Source organism: Ammodytes marinus (genome assembly GCF_949987685.1).
Source record: "Ammodytes marinus genome assembly, chromosome: 2".
Taxonomy (NCBI): Eukaryota; Metazoa; Chordata; class Actinopteri; order Uranoscopiformes; family Ammodytidae; genus Ammodytes; species Ammodytes marinus.
The window spans coordinates 33,544,275-33,561,674 of record NC_137231.1 but is presented as its reverse complement, the minus strand read 5'-3'; the positions used below and the strand labels follow the sequence as shown (position 1 = coordinate 33,561,674).

Here is a 17,400-nt window from a genome sequence, read left to right as displayed (position 1 = left end):
TTTCTAAAAATTCTAAATGTTAAACAATTCCTTTAACGTCAATGTACACAATTCAGGCGTCTAAATCATTTAGAAAAGGCTTCAATGTGTTGAGGTGTTGCAGAAAAAAAACAGCAAGAAAAAAAAATTTAAAATGTAGTTTTAAAATTTAACTTTCAAACAAAAGTTAAGAGAAATATGTAAAAGCACTAAGATAGTGTGTAGTTTTAGTTTAAAGTGAAGATAAAACATTTTTTAGTTTATTTATTTGACATGTCTATCAACAGATTCTGAAAGAAAACAGAACAGCAATTTGGTTATTTTCTTTTATTTTTATTTCTTCATCACACTGAAGACCCAGAGGTTGTATTTGGCTTCAGTCACCAACATCCAGGCACTTTAGCGGCTGAAAATGGACACACATTGGTCAGACAACCACGTCAAAATAAGACACAAATCAACCCTTAAAAAAATAAAGGCTGTTTCTGATAAATGAAATGGAGATTGTGTTTTATGTACTATGGCAGCAAAATCTGAAATTGAAACTGGTAATAGTCTCAGTATGCGACTTTGAAAGCAGTAAAATCTACGGCTCGAAAACAACTGATATTTGGTTGAAGTTAACAGGTTTCTTTGTGTATTCGAAACTCTAAACACTGATATACTGATTTATTTTGAAAATAAATAAATCTTCTATGGACTTTCTTAGTCTGTTAACAATAATTACTGAATTCAAATTCAAACTGAATCAACATATGATGCAGACACACATCCTAGCCATTACTGTCCCCCATTTGTAAATTCAATTAAGCTTGATTTTCATTGTATTTTAATTGCATTACATCATTCAATAAAACAAATAACTAATGGTTTACAATACTAGGCAAGCCATAAACATTTCAAATTAAAGGTAATATTTCAGAATAAAAGCACAATTTTGGCAGAATATTCATACCAAGACGCATCAAGTCATTTTTCCTCCTTCAAAGTAAAGTGCACTTTGAGTGTATTTGAAAACACTGATACATGTACAGTACATTTTTAACATTAAAATAAACTAAATGATATAACTCACTCATATGAGAAACACAATCATAAATGCACTGAGCTGCAGGTGAACTCTGCTTCACCTCTGAGTTATTTCTGGTTCAAGTCTTTACTGCCCCCTAGTGGCAGAACTGAAGATGTGCTCAAAAGCAAAGAAATACTAAGGCTGTGTTTTAAAGGCCCTACTAACGTCCTCCCTCCTACATACTCAACATGTATATACTGCATACTGTCTACTTAACCATCCATTGTGTATGCTAGTTCTGTCGGACAGTTTACACTTACGTATACAGAAGCAATAAAGAATTTAAAAAAAACCTTCCGTGTTGTTTGAAAAGACGCAATGCATTGTGGGGCGGTCGAGTAGGAAAAGTAACCTATCGATCCATACACCAAATTTTCCCGGAAGTAAGTTCTCATCCGGGCATTTCTCACCTACACAAACTCGCATACACAACCACAGCATACTCAAATTGACGTCAAAATTAGTATGAGTAGGACGTTAGTATGGCTTTTCGAACACAGCCTATTTTCAAGTAAAACCTGTCTTCTCCAGATCTTTCTCTTAATAATTATTATTTGTTAAATAGACATGAAACTCTTTAGACACAACCTCCGTTCAGTTTGGGTCCAAATACAGCCCAAAAATATTCTTAGACGTGCATTTTTCCAAACATATTGTACCTGGTTTAGTACATGTTGAGAGACTGAATACTTAGAGAAACTCGATTACATTTAAACCTGCAGTGTGTAGAATTTTGGGTTTTATTTCCTAGCAGATTACATTTAATGATGGAGGTGATATATTATCATTATGGTCGAGATCTTACCTAAGGTTTGTTTTGGTTGATAATATTTTAATGTATACTATGAAATTCTATTGGTTAGATCGCTTTCAAAACCAATGATGCTATAAGCTAAAACCTTATGCCCCAATATTTGTTTTGGAATTACTGTACATCTCATTCAAAGTGTTGCTAGGTAGAAACTTGACATTTGTTATTCACTCTTGCACACTTTGAGACTTTTGATCGTTTGAAAAGAGGCTATAGCTCTTTTCTACTTATCGTGATATGCGACTGTGTGAAAGTGAAATGAGGGTTGTGTCAACGAAAACAAAAATAAATAAATAGACTTCAACAAAACAATTGATTTTTTTCTTCAGAGTTCATGAATTATAAAGTAGAGGAGGGGTGGGGCGCTCCGATACTTTTCATTTCATCCCCATTTCATCGCCGTCTCTCCACTCTGTCTAATAATGTATGGAAATATGCCCCAAAAAATTACCTTAAAAAAAATAAAATTATAGTGAGTTAGGTTGGAGGTAGAATGTGGGATGACTCCTGTGCACCCATCTGGACATGTACCGACTTCTACAGCAAATACTCCACAATACCGCGTTGAATTCTGGGGGTTGTGAGTTCAATTCCCCCTTGATTCAGCATGCAGTAGGCCTCCACTGCTCCATATACGCTGCTCTAACCTCAGACCTCCATTTTGGGGACAGTTTCTTATCACTCACTTACTCACCTCAGAAGGATTTTTCCCTTTTAGTCCTTAAAAAAAAAAAACATTCTCAGGGCGCTCCGGTGGTGTAGTGGATAGAGCACGTACCATATAGGCTCCGGCCTTCGTTGCAGTGGTCGCGGGTTCGAGTTCGAGTCCGGCCCGTGGACCTTTACTGCAGGTCATCCCCCCTCTCTCCCTGTCTCCCCAGTTCAACTCTGTACTGTCTAATAAAGCTTGAAAATGCCCCCCAAAAAAACTGAAAAAAAAACTGAAAAAATTATCCAACTCACAAAAAGAAGTTGATTTTGGCGGGGACAGTCTTACACCCAGTAGAGGAGAAGTATTGTCCCTGTGCGGGGGTGTATTCCATATCTGCCCCTACAGCCTCGATCACGTCAGTGCGGCCGCAGCGGTCCAGTTGACAGAGCTGAGAGCGGACACAGCGTTCAACATGCCGTCTGCTCAGAGGCAGGAAGGGAACGAAGCCAGTGATGAGATTCTGTGTGATGATGCTGGAGTGGTAGAAGCCGCCTAGAGAGAGAAAAAATATATATACGTATTCATATAGTAACCAGGAAGCAATAGTTAATACTGACAAATGAGCATGTTTGAACATTAAAGACGCTACGAGGAACTTTGAAATATTTCTGAAACAGTCTAATTATTCCTCTGATCATAGATTACATGTAACAGCAAACGAGACCATCAGTGGCAAAAAATTCTATTTTTATATAGTTTTTCTTAATGCCTTTGTCATGGGTATACGCTCACCCAGGAACAACAGCTGGCGTAGTAAAAACACAACCGCTTTTGTCCAAAGGGAAAGCTAGAATTAACACAGACTGAAAGCTCCTCAGTGCACCTTTAACTGGTTGAAACTAACTGTTGAACAGAGGCTTTACGATCAGTTTATACAGAAGTGGCAGAGCGAGCTCAGAAACATAACATCTTGAGAAACTTACTTCTATAATTAAAACAAGAGTTTAAATTAGAAAAGTAGCTGCTGTATGAAAACCAAAAGTCCAGGCTGGCTATCTGTATTTTTCAAGTAAATAACAGCAGAAGTCCTAAGGTCATTGGAAGATATAAAGGGCTGGATAGAAACCAGAAGATCTGTAACCTTTGTGTTGACAATTGTTTTGGAGACCAATATCATGTCAAAAAATGAAACAGAAGTATGGAGTATGTATTTTTCACTCATTATTTTGTAAAAGACAGTTAGGTTGCGTTCCGAATCGCATACTTTCTACTATATAGTATGTAGAAAAAAGATTTAGGATGTCCCGATTCTTGTGGCCAGATTTAGGATGGTTAGAAGTACCCGGATGTCCTACTTCATGCGGCCAAGATTGTTAGCGTTGAAAACTGCATCCTATTTGGGCGATTCTGACCCACAATCCAGTGCGCACGTGAAGTGACGTCACATCGACGAAGCCTCCATGTGAAAACAAATGGGGATGCGACGGATATAAAATCAAGAGGCACGATCAAGGCGCAATGTTATGATGAAATAAAAGAGTAAAGTATGTCCCAATAGTATGCTTACTGCATCCTAACTAGATTCTTTTTATCGTCGGATGTAGTATGTAGTAGAATAGAAAAAAGAAAGAGTATGCGATTCGGAACGCAACCCTACTTTTAGTGCTGTTGTAAACGGTTTGTGCGATGGCTTCCTGAAGGTCAGCTGATCTGATCTCCTCTCTGTCCAGACCGGCATGTCTGTTCTCCAGAGCGGCTTTGTTTATCACCTCCTCTCCTGTGGTGCTGCAGAGACACAGACAGACAGACAGACAGACAGACAGACAGACAGACAGACAGACAGACAGACAGAGACAGACAGAAAGACACGGTTTCAATACAGAAAGGAGTGATGAAAATATTTCAATTGAAGTGCAGGAATGTGAAAATAACTAAAAATCCATCCATCAAAAGCAGTGAGTGAGTGAGTGAGTGAGTGAGTGAGTGAGTGACTGTGTGAGTGACTGACTGTGTGAGTGAGTGAGTGACTGTGTGAGTGAGTGAGTGTGAGTGAGTGCTTGCGTGCGTGTTTGCTTAAATGCATGTCTGTGTGTGTGTGTGCGTGCGTACATGTGTGTGTGTATGTGTGTGCTTACCCTATAAAGACGTAGATGGCCTTGCGGTAGTTGGTGCGGAACACGACGTGCGATGGACCGAGGAAAGGTTCCAACACGTCGATGAGTCCCCGAGGCATTTTCTCCATCTCGTCAAATATGAAGACGGAGCGAGCGCAGTCCGTCAGGTTACCATGAACCCAGCTCTTCAACTCCTCCTGCAGAACACACAGGGAAGATTCAAGTCAGCCGCTCCAAATGATGCAAATAAATCAGGGTATTTATTTTATTATTTTGGATTGAAAAACTTTATCGGTAAAAGATTCCAACAGAAATATGAAAATATAAAACTATATAAATAGAATGTGTTTGATTCTATGGCTGGAGGTGTGTGTGTGCGCGTGTGCGTCTCACTGTGTGTGTGTGTGTGTGTGTGTGTGTCTTTCACTGTGTGTGTGTGTGTGTGTGTCTCTCACTGTGTGTGTGTGTGTGTGTGTGTGTGTGTGTGTATGTGTGTCTCTCACTGTGTGTGTGTGTGTGTGTGTGTGTGTGTGTGTGTGTGTGTGTGTGTGTGTGTGTGTGTCTCAGTGTTATGATGCAAATAATCATCATATTTCTACTCCAGCCACCGTAATTTTCTTTCTGCAAGGTAGTCAAAACCAAGAATCCTACTTCTTAGCATTTTATTTCCATACACATTTGATCTGTTCTTTGTCAAAAACCTTTAATAAACCATGGTTACTGTTAACTAAAGGGGAGCCTGAATAGTCAAAATAGTTTGTTTACCCAGACATCTCAAAAGAACACATTTGAGAGCTGTGATCGCGAGAAACCATGGAATTAATCATTTTTTTGCTTAATGTTATCATACAGAATATTTCATTTCATTTTTCATTTAACTTTTATTTATCCTCGAGAGACCAATTAAGGGGTGACCCTCATTTTCAATGACGTCGAGTTCAAACAAATTCAAAGGAAAAACAACAATACATAAACAATATTCAATGCAAATACATCAAATACAAAACAACAGGTGAAGAGAAAAACAATTGAAACATTTACACAGTCGTGAAGATTAAGTGGCAGCAATTAAAATGAAATGGGTGAAAGTACAATATAGCCTAATTAAAACAGTTACAGGTAGAGTTTGGCAGATTTAAGATAGTTTGTTTATATCATACCAGCCCATGCCTAGTCTACTTTAGGCAACATTCGACCAATCAGATTTGACTATGTAAATTCGTTAGTTGTGTACGTCCCTACTGTGAACATCAAAATAAAGACAACCTCACACACTGAACCCCTGACTCACCCTTCATACCAATCCCTATTAGGATGTCCCAATACATTAAGTTAGATGCAGCATGCTGAAAAATGTCCCAAGTGCTCTCGAACAGAGCAAGGAATTTTCAACACAGTTTTTTTCCAAACACACTACATTTTATTTTGGATGATAACATTATTTTACTTTGCACACAGAAACAAAATTATTTCACAAAAAAAACAAAAAAAAGCTGTTAAAAATGACAGCACTCAGGAAATACTTAAAAGAAAAAATGACATTTTCAGAGGTGGGCTAAGAATTCTGTTCTCAACTGTATGTGATTTGATACGCAGCCTTACCCTGTATTCTTGGACCCGCTCTGGGTAGGGGAAATGCAACGTAGGGACAAACTGGTGTACGAAGGGGCTACTCATGGAGGAGCCGTAGAGGTATTGCCCCAACATGGAGCTGACCAGCGTTTTTCCTGTTCCAGACGCGCCATGAAACGACAGCACCAAGGGCCGCTCTGGGCTTTTATTTTGAAGGAATTTCGCCAATTCCTCGGACACGATTTCCTGGGCCAGATGTTGTCCGTAGACGTTCTTGTACAGGTCCCACTCAAGGTCTGGTGGTCAGGAGATAAAGAGAGACACCATGTTGATTTTAATGTTATCTTATTTATCAACTATCCTAAAACACACACTCAGTTGATTAGAGGTTCAATACAGCTCCAGAAAAAAATGAAGAGACCACTCCAAATGTTCAGTGTCTCTCTTTTACTATTCATAGGCATATGTTTGAGTAGAATGAACATTTTGGTTTTATTCTATAAACTACTGACAACATTTCTACCAAATTCACAATACAAATATTGTCATTAAAGAGCATTTTCAATAAGTACTGTACAGATGAAGATTTAAGAAAAATCCAGACTGGTCTCTTAATTTTTTCCAGGGCTGTATATCACATGACATTTAATTTAATGTTGCATTCTAAATTTACTTTATATTTATATGGTGCACCCTATCTCTACTCTTTTATCTGCACTGTGTCCTTGCTCTACTGTTGTGTTTATTTGTGTCTCAAGTGTTGCTCTCTTTTTTCTTCTCCTACAGTATATTGCGTTGTTGAGAGGAGCCTTGGACTTAAGAATGTCATTGCCAATGACCGCTGCGAGCACACACACACACACACACACACACACACACACACACACACACACACACACACACACACACACACACACACACACACACACACACACACACACACACACACACACACACACACACACACACACACACACACACACACACACACACATCTTCAATCTTGTTCCCCCTTGCCAAGGAACTAAAATTAGCAAGTCAAGCTCCCTAAGGAAAACAACTAGTGTCACTGTCACCCCCAGCACACACACTTTTGGCTTAGAAGTTACTACACATTAACTTTAAATTTCAAGGAGCCATGTGAGCTCTCTCTCGAACAATAAAAAGATACTGAAATAGAAGCAAAAGACTGGGCAGATCTTGCAGCCCTATCTGTGTCAATATGAGCCACAACATGACACACACACACACACACACACACACACACACACACACACACACACACACACACACTAGAAGTTAAGTAATCAATATTGATTTTACTACTCTGCGTTACTCAAGGATGAACATTTTTACCTATCTTTTACCTTTAGCGTGTTTTTTTGTCATTCATATGAATTGTAATCATTTTTAGTATTACTATTGTTGTTGTCCTTACTACAACACTACACTACAAACTGCCTTTGGGGATATCTCAATTTCTGTCTGTCATTTGTTTTGGTATTCTTTTTTATGATTTGGCAACATTGTAATATTGACAGCCTATTATTCAAATAAATATAATGTATTAGTTCCCAGCTTCTTTAAGGCAAGGCAAGGCAAGTTTATTTATATAGCACAATTCAGACACAAGGCCACTCAAAGTGCTTTACAGGGGCAAGATTAGAATACATAAAACACATTATAAAACATTTAAAAGCGAATAAAAGAAGCAAATAAAATAAAAATTGCAGGTTAAAATGGAAACAAAAAAGTCTTCAGACTCGATTTAAAAGAACTGAGAGTTGCAGCAGACCTCAAGTTTTCTGGGAGTTTGTTCCAGATAAGCAGTTTCCTCATTTGGTTTTATCAACAGAGAGGACTTCCTGTCTTTTGCTAACTAGCATAACATCCAACTAGACGAGCAGTTATTACATTAACACTATTAACTATCTCTTTATGGACACTATAGTCTAAAACACCAGGTAGTTTACCATTGTGGCACACGAAAACAACACATAAAATATGTTTAAGTTACCGGATACATGACAAACTATCTGGCTATGTATTTTAGCCAAGCTAGGTGGCTAACAAACAGCAGTCAGTTAGCGTTAGAATTCATCCTCTTACCTCTGATTCTCGGCTTAAAATCGCATTCGCAGCTTTCTGATATGGTGCAGTAAAGTTTCTGGAAAACGCCGCAGACAGGGTCACAAAAGTATAAAAGCAGCACACACAGGATAGCCAACATTTTGGCTGTCTGTTGGCTGACAGAAAACCACAACACGGCTTCGTCCAAACGACAACTTGGTCAGTTTGTAGTTTTTCCACGTAGAGGAAACCGTCTGGAAACACGTAACGAAGTGGATTAAAGAACTACAATTCCCAGATAATTCTTAAACAGGGCGTAGTGTGAGGGACACGTTGGAGGATCATAGTCCGTATATTTTATCTGTGTATCAAACAATCAAATAATAATAAAATTAAAAAAAAATATAGGATAAATATAAACAATAATCACATATTTAATAATTCATTCATAAGCACTTTGTAACTTTATTTGGAAAAGGTCTAGGCTACAAATGAAGTGTACGTTATTATTGTTTATTATTCATAATTCCTTCTTAATTTTTTTATGATAACACACTGCTCTAGAATCATAGCTAAAAAATGTTTAAAAAAGGTAAATATTAGTAAAATAGGCCTACTTGTAAGTATAGTGGACTTCTTGTAGGACTATGTCTTCGCTTGATCTCTGGATATCATTGCAACACTATTCATGACTCGTAATATAGAACATAAAAGATTCAAGATTCAAGATTGTTTTATTGTCATATGCACAACAATTACAGAGTAGCCGCTGGCAAAGAAATTCTTTAGTCCTGGGCTCCTCCAACAGTGCAATAAAGAAAGTTTGTAAGTATTTTTCAAGAAACACAAGTGTGAAGCTGACTTAAATAATAAAAGAGCAACAACAATAATAAGAATAATAATAAGAATAATAATTAAGTGTAATAATAATTAAGTGTATAAGAGGAACGCAAGAATAGCACAGACCTAAATATAAAACTAAATAAATGTGAAATGTAAACAGACGTGTTTATCCAGATGTCGGCTGGTATCAAGTGGCGAGTAATAAAGTTAACCAATGTATGTATACTATATATAAAGTTAGTGTGATAGCCCAACAATGTTCTGCACTACTTTGTCTCTTGTCATGTATTCTCGTGTGATCTTTTTTCTATGTTTCATTGTTGGATGGAGTCGGTCGGACTGGAGATATAAGAATTTAATTGCCAACTAGTGCGCCTCCTGTATTTGTTAAGCATAATGATAAATAAAGAAACTTGAACTTCATGTGTTCTTTCGCTAGACAAACAAGTTAAAACACCCAAGGTCCATAACTTCAGCTTCTATGTAAACATAGGCTCTCAGGTAAGAGTACACACCAACAAATTAAACCGTGGCTGAAATGTGATCTACACTCCAGTCTTTACAGTATGCTCATCATGGTAGATATTGACTTAAAACAGTCAATATGTTCATTCTCAAGACAAACTTAGTACACCTTAAAAGCAAATACATTCACACAGAAGATGAAGTTACGTTTGTATTGTCTATTAACACATGCCGATTCCAATGGTAAGTCACGCAAGGTTATTGAGGGGGTCCTCACGCAGGGTCAGCCATATTGCGGCGCCCCTGAGGCAGTTTGGGGTTAAGTGTCTTGCTCAATGACACGATGGTAAAGATGGTGGGCACTGTAGATGTAATAGCAGCAGTGCTTGAAGTAGGGAAAAAAAACATATTATCAGTAAAACATTGTAAAATTCATAATTTTTAGAGACTGCTCTCTCTGGACGTGATTAACGGGTGACCAAAGAAAATTAGGTGATGGGTAACTTTGGAGGCGGGCTGTCGCCTTGCCAACCCAATCAGAAGATAGGAATGGTAATGGTATATTATATACAAATGTTTTATATGGCTGAAAAAATTCAAATACATTTCTTCACTTCTGATTGGGCTGTCAAGACAGTGACACACATTTGGGTGGGCTGAGGTACGCCAAAGGGTAACGTGAAATTGCCAGTATTGTGTACCGGTGAGTATAAGCCCACTTTGAGCACTGATTCTATATACAAAATTCTATTCTATGCACAGCATTCTATTCCAGGAGAATCTAGATTATCATTAGCAATAGTTTGAGTTCACAGTTTTCACACCAGCTACTATCTCGTTCCCCCAAATGATTACTGTATAAATCCTTTTTTTCTAAGAAAGGCAGAACAAATGTCCTTTGGCTCTCACTGCAGACTGCACAAATTACTCAAAAAAGTTAAAGGTTGATTTTTAAAAGGTCTCAGTAGTTTCCAGTTCACTTGCAATGTACACAAATATTTTAAATCCACAACCTCATCTTCTGTATGAGCGTACAGTATTTGTTTTTAAGGCATAGTTTTTCTTGAGAAAGAACATATCAAATATCTAATCAAATAAAATAGTTTGCTCATGGCACACAAACTTTAGATACACCCAACTTTAATTACACCTTCCGAGACCTTAAAGTATCAGTGACTTTACAATTGTCAGTCTGTGTAGGTTCAATGGTAAGCCTTCTCCACACATACATTTGTCCATTTGCTCTATTCGATTTTTATTAGTTTGTTTTGATTTTAGTGAAATTATTTTTAAAAGCAACATAGTTTTTGTTGTGGGATGCACTGACCATTATTGACTGGAACACTCTTGGTAAGTGTTGAGTTTTACTTTGATATTTCTATGTACAGAATGGAGTCTACAGAACAATGTTAGGATTAGAAGATGAATGCAAAAGTCAGTTTCCCAGAGCTAAAATACAACTTCTTGATGATTTCAAATGACAAGCTCAACAAATGTAGGGGAGAGTGGGGTAAAGTGAGACATTTTTACATTTGCTCCCCTCTAAGTGAGCTAAATGATGTTTCCTAGTAATGAAAATGATCAGAATGTATTCAGGACGAAGGGCAGTGAAAATATGATTGTTTTAAAAAAGTTGTCTTGTGTCTCACTTTACTCCAGCTTAGGGGCAAACTGAGATGGACCAGAGAAATCAAGGGGGTAAACTGATCCACTTACTTGTTCCAATCTGAAACCACCATAACAAATGTTGTAACAGTTAGAATCCTGACAGCTAGCTTGAAACCCACATAATCCAGAACTAATGTCGGACTAGTATCAGAATCATGGGGTTTGGTCAATTAAGCAATTTTTTTTCTCAAAACACTTGAAAGTAACTATGATCCAATACAACATATAATTCACAAAGTTTTAATTAACATTCAAATGGCAGATAGAACCAGTTAGATTGAAACACAGTCTGGGGGTCAGAACACAGGACCCTTAGAGCCAGCTAGTGTCTGGGGATCAGAGCAAAGGACAATCGGAACCAGCTAGAACACAGGACTATACTTACCTGTCATTTTCCATCTTTTGAGTATTTGATTAATATGTTTCTGCATTTGTTTTGTTGGGATCATTCATTGAATAAAGACATTACTTAGAGTCCATTGATGTTAAAGTCACTCTCCTGTCCCCCACATACATACCTGCCAAACCATGCCCTTGCTGACACCCCTTCAACCATTCAAAGCCCACCTCAGGGCCGCATTGTCTCTACTCAAACTAGTCTCCTTGCTACCTTAAATATAATGAATATAATTCATATCGAGAGGCGCAACAGTTTGTTCCAGGAATTTTACTACCTCGGGGGGTAGTAAGATTGCCGACACAATCTGTTCCACCTCTCTGTATAAATGCAGCCAGCTTGTTGTTGCGGAACAGCGGCGTTTGACGTTCCATAGCCTACGTTCTAAACATGCGACCATGTTAGCCACGGTGGCCTGATGTCCAGTAAAAATCACCAAATGAAAGGAAAGGTGTATAATCTAGCTGGTCATAAGGTCCGCTGCTCAATCCAAACCCCCCACGCTTCATTTTGCAGAGTTTATTAGTCTGTTTCTGCCCGGGGGAAGTTGTACAATGAAGTGGGAAAGCTAGACTAGGCTAGGCTAGGCTAGGCTAGGCTGCGACCGGATCGCAGCCGCTATTATTATCCTAAGTTTGAGCGTATAGCCACACTTTATTTCTGTCTACAGTAACATGACTTCACACACTGTGTGTATGATGTGTATGTGTATGTCTAAATGGCAGAGCGCTGCCGTCAAAAATAGACTCGCTCACAGCCAACCTGTCACAAAGACACACACACACACACACACACACACACACACACACACACACACACACACACACACACACACACGCACACAGGTGAAGCAGTGATCGGAGTGATTTTGTCAGTTTGGTTAACAGTCCCAGAGATGTTGGACTCAGCCAGAGGTGGGCAGAGTAGCCAAAAAATTTACTCAAGTAAAAGTAAGTTACTTTAAGATTATAATTACTCAAGTAGAAGTAAAAGTACTCGTAAAAATTATTACTCGAGTAAGAGTAAAAAAGTATGCAGTGAAAAGACTACTCAAGTACTCAAGAGTACAAGTAGGCCTACTGCATTACTCCGGATGTATTTTTGAAATATACAGAGCAGCACAAACGGTACAGAATAGACACGAACATAATATAAAACAGCAATGTTCAAATAAAGATATGTTAAATAACATAATTTTAAATAAAACAATAAATAAGGTATTTAAAAATCAAATGAATAACCCTTGAACTCAAACAATAATAAATTAATTATCTGCCAAATTAAATACATCACCCTTCAAATAAAATGATAATAAATTAGGCTTGTCCAAAATTATATTAATTAAAACCAATACACTTATAACACTGTTGCAATTGTTTTGCACATACACATTTTAAAACAAAGTCCTACAATATGTCACTGGCCCTGAGAAAATTATCTAGGTTGTGTTTAGCCCCAAAAATATAAAACACAAAATTAAACTTACACATCAAAACCTGCTGGCACACTCACTTAACGTATGAAACTACAGAGTGGCTGAACAAAGAGACCACTCTCAGACTCTCACACAGCCAGACTGGGGCATGCGAAGTGAGTAGGCTACAGGGAGAACCGCAGCCTTTAAAAAAGTCCGCGGACATTGTTGAGCCCATGGTTGAGCCCTATGACAACATGACAACACTTGTCATGTGACTGAAGTGGCTGCATTTGATTGGCAAGCTTTTGTAATGTGGTTTTTATTGGTTGAAATAGTCACGTGATAGAGATGTTGGCTGAAGACATCCCCGGGGAGAGAAATCATGAGAGAAATAGCTCTCGCATGTAATAAATAAAATATATAAAAAAATAAGGTAACGACCGTCACGTAGCCAAATGGAACGGCGTAAAAGTACCGTTCTTTCTTCAAATATTTACTCAAGTAAAAGTAAAAGTATGTTGCAATAAAACTACTCCTAAAATTACAATTTATTCAAAAAGTTACTCAAGTATTTGTAACGGAGTAAATGTAGCGCGTTACGACCCACCTCTGGACTCAGCGCGTAGCGAGATCAACCGGCACATCACGGGGACAGTAAAATGCGGCCCTCTTACTGCAAGCCCCAGCACTTCTGCTCTCAATTCACTGGCCAGTGTTGTTGTTGTAAAACAGCTGACCGGTGCGGCGCTAAATGTTTACATCACACCCAATGCTGCTTACAAGCACCTCTTTCATTCCGGAACGCTGTGTAAAATAGCACACTGATGCGGCATATTGGCGTGCTGTTGTTCCGTCAATATGCCGCAATCTCTGTGTAAAAGGGGCTACTGTCTCACTTTACCCCACAGCATTCGTCTCACTTTACCCCATCGCCACAATTTGAGAAAAAACTACCTCTCTTAGCAATTCAGGCTAAGCTTCAGTTATCAGCATCACATGGTTTGATATGTTGGTAGTTCATCAACATGTATGATAGAAGTGTTTCTATCTGAATCAATTTGCTTTGGCACAACAATTGATTAAGTTGACAGCAAGAAAATGTACTTTTACATTCAAAAAAATATATTTTTGTGAAAAAAACATGCTTACAACAGCACAATGAGGTCCTTTCCTTCGTGGCCAAGGGGAAATGAGAGGGGCTTGAAAACATATATCTCACATGACCAAAAATGTGTTCCATTGCCTAGATACAGGAGGTGTTTCACATTACCCGATGTCTCACATTACCTCGTTCTCCCCTATATCATTTTATGAATGTAGTGAAAAACCTTTTGACAAAATCATCAGCTGCACTTTATGAATAAATTATGTTAACCGAGCTCAAACTATGTTTGTTTTCTTAAGAATTGGCAGCCAGCCCCAAAAGACAATGATAGGGGAAACACTGATATCTATTTTAAATTAAATATATTGATAGTATACTTTTACTTTTTTATTTTTAAACTTAAAATCAAAGTTGAGTGAGGTTTTCGCTTGCAGGACTCCCCTGATAGTATGGTAACTGCATGTTCTTCTGGGATGTTTGAAGCCATTCTTGAAAACAAACATTACAATGGATACCAATTTGATTTTGAGATTTGGGATTATAAATCATCATTGCATTGGGTATAAAGCATTCAGGTTTGCGATGGCCACCCTGCTCTAGGTCTGTGTCCCACCTGAGCCGGCCCAGTCAAAATGTCCTGGAAACGCCACTGACTCAGTAAAATGTCCCATCCCAGTTGACACCTTAATGTTGGCATTGACGTGAAAAAAAGAAGATGAAAATTTGAAAAGTCTTCTCTCCATCTTTGTTTTTTGTATTTTCAATTGTTTGTGGGCTTGATGCTTACTAAGAACTAAGTAAAGACTAATCTAATATCCTTATATCTTGTCAGCATCTCTTTCAGAGATGTACCGACTGACCTTGGTGGCTCTTGTGGTGCTGCTCCACTCTTCACCCTTGGTAAATGGAGGGAAAGTCTTGGTCTATCCCATGGATGGAAGCCACTGGATCAACATGAATGTCCTCATCGAGGAGCTTCACTCCAGAGGCCATGAGATCACTGTGTTACGGCCACCAGACAGCTGGTACATCAAGCCAGAGTCCCCTCACTACAAGTCCATCACTATAAATTCCCCTACTGGTTATGATAAAGAAAGCCATGGGACATATGTAACTACAGTGCTGAACATGCGCCGGAAAGGCGATTCCCTTTGGACTCGTCTATCTCTTGAGTATGGAGTGATGAAAAGGTACTATCAGTTGAACAAGCAGATTATCCAGATGTTGGGGGAAATGTTTGAGAATGCCGAACTGATGCAGAGCCTCAGTGATGCCAAATATGATTTGGTTCTGACAGATCCAGGTGTTGGTGCAGGGGTGCTTCTGAGCCACCGTTTGGGTCTGCCACTTGTCTTAGATGCAAGGTGGACTATTCATCATGAGGATGGACATCAAGTTATTGCACCGTCCCCATTCTCATATGTCCCAATACAAGGGGCAGAGCTGACTGACAAGATGATGTTTCCCCAGCGGGTCAATAATGTTGTTTGCTATTTCTTCAATTGTTTTAAAACTTGGTACATCATAGACTCAAACTACAAACCATTTGTCAATCATTACTTCGGTACTGATGTGCATTACATGGAGCTGTTTCAAGCAGCTGATATCTGGCTGATGAGGAACGATTTTACCTTGGAGTTCCCACGACCCACAATGCCAAACATTGTCTACATGGCAGGATTCCAGTGCAAACCCTCCAAACCCCTGTCCACAGAACTAGAGGACTTTGTCCAGAGCTCTGGTGAGCATGGCATCATCGTTATGACATTGGGAACTCTGGTGGAAAAACTTCCTGAAGACGTCGCTGAGGACATTGCGGCTGCTTTCGCCCAACTTCCTCAGAAAGTGATCTGGAAGCACAAAGGCAAAAGACCATCCACCCTCGGCAACAACACCTTACTGTTGGACTGGCTGCCTCAAAACGACCTCCTGGGTCACCCCAAGACCAGAGTGTTTGTTGCCCATGGAGGAACCAATGGAATTCATGAAGCCATCTACCACGGAGTCCCCCTGGTCGGCTTGCCCCTTATGTTTGACCAGCATGACAACTTCTTCAGGATGAAAGTAAGAGGTGTGGCAGAAGTCCTGGACATCGCAACAGTAAACAAAGAGAACTTCCTGGAGGCGTTGAAGAAGGTTCTCTATGAACCAACATACAGGGAGAAGATGAAGACTCTGTCCAACCTGCACAGAGATCAGCCCATGAAACCACTGGACCGGGCTATGTTCTGGATCGAGTTTGTCATGAGGAACAAAGGAGCGGCGCATCTAAGGACAGAGTCCTACAAGATGTCCACAATCCAGTACTACTCTATTGATGTGGTTGCATTTCTACTTGCATGTGTTTTGGTCATATTTACATTTTCTATTTTTGCAGTTGCGTTTTTGTGGCGGATAATGTTTTCCAGAAGCAAAGCCAAAAAGGAATGATGTTGTAAAATGTTATGAATCTTTTATTCTTGTAATGAAAACCACAATATTGGTAAACGGTTCTGTTCTGTATTTTTAGTCACAAATGGTTACAAATAATCTTGCAATGATATCCTTACATGCCTGACTGTATGTAGCTGAATTCAATCAAACAATTGACATGCTTGTCAAGGTGGACCCCTGACCCCTGTAAATGGCTATTATGGAAGGCAAATTAGAAGTGGATTAAGAGCCAATAGTTGACATCATAGTTGATAAAAAGCTAAATCAAGACTTATTTTATTCCTGTTGAAAATTATACTAAAATAAATTGTGTAGAAAAGACAGTTTTATTATAATATCAAATATTTTGAATCAAACACAATGTATAATTGATTATCTGCATTGAATGGCTGCATAACAATGGTAGGATATACCTTTACATTTACTTAAATGCCAAATTAGAAAAATGGAAATAGCATTGGACTCAGGAGAGAACAACCAACATATGTCCAACAAGAACTTATATTTCAAAATTTTGAATTATTCTTTTCAATAAATAACATGTACACTAAATTTGAAAATAAATATAATTGTTTGTTTCTTGAGAGCAACTGTGTGCATTTCCCTCCTTTAGTCATTACCTAATAGCCGGGTTGTGACATGATCTAGATTCTAGAGATGCTTACCCACTGCCTCAGCCTCTAAACAAGGATATAGTTGTTATGTTTGTTCCTTATACTGTATATGACAAACCAGGTGCAGCAGCATGTTTAGTTCCAAGCACTCTTTATTGCATTAGCGGTCCAACACATGTACACACTCC

General features: G+C 38.6%; 2 protein-coding genes across 3 annotated transcripts; one reads left to right on the top strand and one right to left on the bottom strand.

Annotated features, from left to right (window-relative positions):
- Positions 1–300: 300 nt before the first annotated feature.
- tor2a (torsin family 2, member A) lies at positions 301–8,474 on the bottom strand. Of its 2 annotated transcripts, XM_080044185.1 has the most exons (6): positions 8,310–8,474; positions 6,231–6,496; positions 4,650–4,825; positions 4,172–4,299; positions 2,826–3,066; positions 301–385 (listed from the first exon to the last, which is right to left on the bottom strand). In XM_080044185.1, the coding sequence occupies exons 1-6, from the start codon at positions 8,428–8,430 to the stop codon at positions 379–381; spliced, it is 939 nt and encodes a 312-aa protein (XP_079900311.1). In that variant the 5' UTR covers positions 8,431–8,474; the 3' UTR covers positions 301–378. The 2 variants fall into 2 exon arrangements, with proteins under 2 accessions (XP_079900311.1, XP_079900312.1); XM_080044186.1 differs by having other exon boundaries at positions 342–3,066.
- Positions 8,475–10,784: 2,310 nt separating this feature from the next.
- On the top strand, positions 10,785–17,391 carry LOC307265709 (UDP-glucuronosyltransferase 2A2-like). The gene is made up of 2 exons (XM_080047504.1): positions 10,785–10,928; positions 14,998–17,391. The coding sequence occupies exon 2, from the start codon at positions 15,012–15,014 to the stop codon at positions 16,593–16,595; it is 1,584 nt and encodes a 527-aa protein (XP_079903630.1). The 5' UTR covers positions 10,785–10,928; positions 14,998–15,011; the 3' UTR covers positions 16,596–17,391.
- Positions 17,392–17,400: the final 9 nt, after the last annotated feature.